This window comes from Podarcis muralis, chromosome 14, assembly GCF_964188315.1.
Source record: "Podarcis muralis chromosome 14, rPodMur119.hap1.1, whole genome shotgun sequence".
Taxonomy (NCBI): Eukaryota; Metazoa; Chordata; class Lepidosauria; order Squamata; family Lacertidae; genus Podarcis; species Podarcis muralis.
The window spans coordinates 3421331-3427330 of record NC_135668.1 but is presented as its reverse complement, the minus strand read 5'-3'; the positions used below and the strand labels follow the sequence as shown (position 1 = coordinate 3427330).

Below are 6000 nucleotides of genomic sequence, written 5' to 3'. Positions count from 1 at the left end.
TCCCCCTCTCCAATAGCATCCCAAGTCCATAGCCCCCTTTCTAGGGGAGAGGGTGCAGAAACTTTGATCTTTTAGTAGCAGAAGGAAAGGAGCAGCCATTTTCTCTATTTGTGAAGCTTCAGCAAGAATTTTTTATAAAGTGCACCTGAAGGAGCATCACTAATCACTCCCCCCTCCTTCCTTCCCCATCCAAATGAATAATTAGTTGGAATAATTACCAGCCTTAAGATGAATTCACACCCTGTTGTGTCCGCAATGATACCAAGGATAACAGGTGTTGAGAGTGCCTGGAAGGGACAAAGATTAAAGATTATTTCATTATCTCGCTTTCCTGAGGCAGGAAACTCTCAGGTTTTATCCTGTCATGCACAGAAAGGTCTAAGCAGAAACCTTCTCTCTCCTCACATTTTGGCAGTTTGCAAGGCTGAGCCTTTGACAGAGAGCGAATGTTGTTTAATTTGGGGGAGTGACGTGTCCTTGAGAATTCAGGCAGCCGTTTCTCTCCCTACATTCACCTCAGAGTTTGGTGCCTTTCCAAAAATCCACCCAAAATTGCAATCAGGGGGTACCACTGCAGTGGGAAGGAGGGGATGGGAAAGATATTAGCAACAAGTATTGGATGAGGTTTAAGATTAATTAGGAAGGAGATGTTTGAACAACTTTGTTTAGAGACCTGCAGATGGGATATTGAGAATGCTTCAGACTCATTGCAAAGAAATCAAAGGAATTTCAATAAAAACTTCTTGCCGGTCTGTTAACAGGCTCACGTGACCTTTTAGGGGGTAAAAATAGCATCTCCTTTGCATGCAGAGAAGGTCCCTAATTCGATTCCTCGTTAGGGCTGAAATCGTGGAGAGCCACTGCCTGTCAGTGCAGGTAGCTGTGATTCCTGCATTGCAAGGTTTTAGACTAGATTATGCTTTGGGCTCCTTCCACTTCTTCAGTTCTATGATTCTATGACTCACAATAAGGTAGTTTCTGAAGTGTCTGAAGATGCGGAGTGACAGATCCAAACCTGACCTCTGCCTAGGTAACCTTGATAAGTCACAAACTCTCAATTTCAGCTGTTCATATGGGGATGACAGGGTTGCTGTAAGGCAGAGCTTTCCAAAGTGTGTGTTGCAACACATTACTGTGTTGACTGTAGTGTGTAGGTGTGTTGCACAAATACTCCCCATGCTCCTCTCGGGGCTGGAAAGGGGTTAGTTTAACCTCCAGTTTGCTAGTAAAACTGAATTACTGTCACAAAATGATGCATGTCTAAAAAGTGTATCACCAACATGAGAAGTTTGGAAAGCTCTGCTATAAGGATTACCAATATAGTGTATGTTAGGGGCTTTGGATGCACACAGATAGTATAAATACTTATTGCTGCTTCTATTCTTATGGAGAGGGACTGTAGCTTAGTAGCAGAACACCTGCTTTACATACAGGTGTCACGGGTGATGTGGTAACCATTACTGCTGGAATCCATGGTTTGTGAATGAAAGCTCTCTCTGACTTAATAGCTTTCAGGGCTGAGTCATGGCGTGGCAAACAAGGGACCCAAATGAAATCTCAAATAATTGCATTACAACTATTTGCTGTAGCTCTGGAAAGCTGAGAGTTGGCTGTATTTAACCTGTATGGTGTCATGGACTGGCTGGATGAAGAAGAGTGGTGGAATCCACCCAGCCAAGAGCCCCCCAGGAAGGACATAGAGGAAGAGGATTTCAAAACTGGTGATTGATGGTGGAACACCGGTCACACCTCAGAGTAAGTGCTAGAAGCAGGGAGCTTGAGGGATAGCAAAGAGATGGAAGAGGACAGGTGCCCCAGAACAGGGCAGGGGGATGAGGTTTCCAGTTTGGATGCAGGTGCAAAGAGCAATGATAGAGAGGAGATAGACGCTCAGGGCCCCTCTGACAGCTTCTCTACTGACAGCCTCCTGCCACTGCCCCTCCTAGAACAAGGCAGTTGTTGCATGTTGAGCCAGGCAGACACAGTGGGAGTCCCTTGTAGCTCACTGTAGCAACAATCACAGAGGGAGGGGCCTGATGCAGAGGGCTAGGGAATGAAGGGCCGCAAGCCAGTCCAAACACCATTTTCTTTTAGATAGTAGGTTCATCCTTTAGAAGTCTCCATGTGTTCTTTGTTTTGCTTTTTGTAAGAAATAACTGCATCTCTCTCTTTCTCTGACCTGAAAATGACCTGCCCTGCCTATCAGCATTATATAACCATTCACATGGTTATACAGTGGTACCTCTGGTTACATACGCTTCAGGTTACAGACTCCGCTAGCCCAGAAATAGTACCTTAGGTTAAGAACTTTGCTTCAGCATGAGAACAGAAATCGTGGTCCGGTGGTGCGGCAGCAGCAGGAGGCCCCATTAGCTAAAGTGGTGCTTCAGGTTAAGAACAGTTTCAGGTTAAGTCAGACCTCCGGAAGGAATTAAGTACTTAACCTGAGGTACCACTGTATACAGCTCCATGGCAGGGCTCCTAACACGGGCCTGCAGCAGGGTTTCTCCTTCTAGCCCAGTATTTATTCTAAAAGCAAAAGTGGAGCCTAGAGGATCAGGCCAGTCACCCATCTAATCTAGAATCCCATCCTCATAGGCCCAATTCATGTTGTTCTCATTAGTGTATGAAACCATAAATGACACCAGCAGCAAATATCTGAAAGGCCATCTCCATTGCTACAGACCCTTTCAGTAGAGGGATGCCTCTTAGTAGTATCAGAAGTGGGAGAAATGGCAGCCAGGAAGAGCACTAAATTGTGGAACTCCATTCCCAGAGAGAGAGGTGCATCTATTAACTTCATCATGTAGCTTTCCACTATATGGAGACATAGCTCTTTACCCTGGCCTTCGAGACAAAATAAAGATTGAATGAATGAATGAATGAATGAATGATATAAAACAAGGGTCCCATGAGCCCATCTAGCATGACCAATAGTCACTGGCAGAGGAAGGGGGTGGTCCGCCCCAGGTATCATCCCTGAGGGGGAGTGATAGCACTGCAGTACACCCCAGGATGCTAGCCCCACCCCCGCAGGCAGCTAGCCCCGCCTCTGGGTGCACAGCATGTGTGCCACTCTGGGTGCTGGAGCAGCTAGCTCCGCCTCTGCCAGTAATGAGGGATTATGAGAGTTGTTGTCCAGCAAACATCTGGAGGGCACAACAATCACTGCCATATATAGCAACAAATCCGTTATTTCCTGGTAAAGAAGAGCTGTCTTTGATTAGTCAGAAACACCAAATGAAAGTCGGTTCCTACTAGAAGTAGACTACTGGAGCCACAACCAGAGAGCAGCAATTAAAGATTGTTCAGAAACTCTAGGAAAGGTCTGATTCCAATTTAATGGGGGATTTAAGCTGAGGCTCCAGATGGCTGGCACTTCCTCCAGACTAGCATGCTCAACCCTTGCATATTCCATCCAGTGCTCCTCCTCCTCTGCTTTTGAAGATGCTTTCTGTCCCCCACCCACCCCTCCAACGATTATTTCAATAAAAAGAGGGGGGAGAAGGAGTAAGAGGGGGGAAATCTATATAATTAATAAGGATCATAAATATTCAGCCTTAGTTCATCATTAAGTATGGATATGCAACACATTTGCTAGGAAAGAGAGTTTGGGAACTGGAAGGGAAAAAGCAACAAGACTCCAAATCCACCATTCCTGAGAAATGCTCAGGAACTGGGGAGAAAGAGCAATCAGAGGGAAAGGGGTGGCAACAAGAGGCAGATACCACAGAACCACAGAACAGTGGGGTTGGAAGGTGCCAAGGGTCACGTGGACCAGTCAAGAGTCCACTACCTCACAAAGTAGTCAATTTCATTGTTGAACTGCTTTCATTGTCAGAAAGTTCTTCCTAATGCATTCCTTCAGTCCCATAAAATGTGGGCACTCTCCAGAAAGTGAACAAAAGCCCTAAAAGAATGGGTGACCTGCAATCAGCTTCAGAGGTCATAGCAGTTTGCACATATAAGCATGTAGAGTTTATATGTAGCAGCAGAAGTTAACTTCAGCTAAATGAATCCCTGCTTGGAGCACACCTTCAGTTGACAGGTATTTGGACAGACAGCTCAGTGGCAGAGCATCCGTCTTTCATGCAGAAGGGCTCAGGTTCAATCCCAGCATCACCTTGTAGGGCTGGGAATGTCCCCAGTCTGAAATCCATGGAGAGTCACTGCTAGACAGTACAGCCTATGATGATCTTAGCTAGATGAACTGTTGGTTCATCTAGCTACGCTTCCTTTTTTCCTATTTAATGCATCCAAGGAAATGTGTAGGTAGTCTTGTGCAGGTCCAAAAGCCAAGAAGCAAAAGTAAAATAATCAGCAGCAGGGGCAACATATTAAGATCATGGCCAGATCCAAGACCTGGTCCCAAAATACGAATGGCTCTGAAAGAGAGCACCAGGACTCAGACTTCAATATGAGAAGCGAGTACAATTGTTTCCGTTACAGAGTTGTGTGTCCCCAGAATGCAACCCTTATTGACAACCTTGATGCTTCTGATGAAGAATTTCAGTAGTCCATGATTAAACAAGTATTTTCACATTGTGGTTGTCAACATCTACAATCAATCAGGAAAAAAGAATTTTAATAAGAACCATTAAAAAATCTACAGACATCGACTATCAACATATAGTAATCAACATATAGTAAAATATTGACCTTTGTAAGGGCAGGTTCAACTCATGTAGGGTCTGAAAGTCCACTGTGCTATCTGCCTTCATTAAAGTTGGATCATTCTGTCCATGCTGAATTTCTTCTTTCCTCATTAAGTAGCGAGAGGTTCCAGTGAGAAATTTATAGGACTGTGATGAAACGGTTGTTTTCAAATGAAATTTCAAGTGTCAATAGATGCAAGACTAATATTTACTTTTTTCCCTTTGATAGTTACCCACCCACCCCTCCTTGCTGAATGTCTGCATTGAAAATCCTCAGAGCCGGAGGGTATTTGTTCTTCTGAGAAATAGCTTACATCTCACTAACATGCTACCTTAATTCTGTGTTTGTGTTTCTGAAATGAATGAGCAGTAATCTACTTGCTTGGAAGAACTCATGTTAAAGTCCCAAAGAAATCTATAAAACAGTGGTAGAATTATTCTAAAGAAGTCTTGGCCCACCATCAACCTTTAGAGCTGGACCCTGGTGGCCCTTTCCAATTTTAACCAATGTAGGATAAAAAAGTAGCCTGTGCTTTTGCAATCAGTCTTGTGGTGGGACCATCCCCAGATCTAAAACTAAGTGAAACTACTATGAGGAAAAGGAGGCCTCTATTCCTGGCCCCACCATGTAATGGGACCAAGAGGAGCCAACACACCACGAGGAACACCCCAAAGCTGCAGAAGATGCTGCAGAATCAGGGAACTACTAACGGGACCACACTCCAGCTCTGGATCGTTTGCCATCACTTCTCAGCACCTCAGCAGTCCAGATGGCACAGACCTGTGTGACAGGCCAGAGCAGAAGGCCTCACACATGCCTGACAGTGCCTGACATGCCTTTCACAGAGTTCTACTTGGGTAGCCATATCAAGAATGTGTGCGCAGGATCAATGCCCTGCTATAAGTGGAAGTGGTGATGCTCCAGGAAGCAAATGATAGCAGAAGAGGAAGTTATAAAACTGCTTGTCTGCTGCCAGACTGTTGCTGGTACAACATCGTCTCCTCCTCTCACCCAAGCTTTTGAGCTCCTCCAGGATTCCTTCACTGGACAGTTTCTCTGCTGATTCAGCGCTCCTCACCGGGGACTTTCTCCTGGGGCTCTTGTGAGGCTAGGAAGCTCCCCAGCATCACAGGTTCAGTGGGGAATTGAGCTAAACTGCTCAGAGTTGACAGGAATAGGACAGGAATTTTTCAAAGCCATGTGACAGCAGCCCTGTATTGGGAAGTTTTTAATGTTTGACATTTTATTATGTTTTTATGTGCTGGAAGCTGCCCAGAGCGGCTTTGGAAGCCCAGCCAGATGGGTAGGGTGTAGTTGTTGTTGTTGTTGTTGTTGTTGTTGTTG

The 6000-nt window shown here is 45.1% G+C and overlaps 1 protein-coding gene across 1 annotated transcript in view; it reads right to left on the bottom strand.

Annotated features, from left to right (window-relative positions):
• Positions 1-208: 208 nt before the first annotated feature.
• BNIP2 (BCL2 interacting protein 2) overlaps positions 209-6000 on the bottom strand; it is a 76135-nt gene continuing 70343 nt past the window's right edge. Inside the window, exon 10 of the mRNA XM_028706732.2 lies at positions 209-287. Coding sequence (XP_028562565.2) covers positions 224-287 — 64 coding nt within the window. The 3' untranslated portion in view covers positions 209-223. The remainder of the gene's footprint in view (positions 288-6000) is intronic.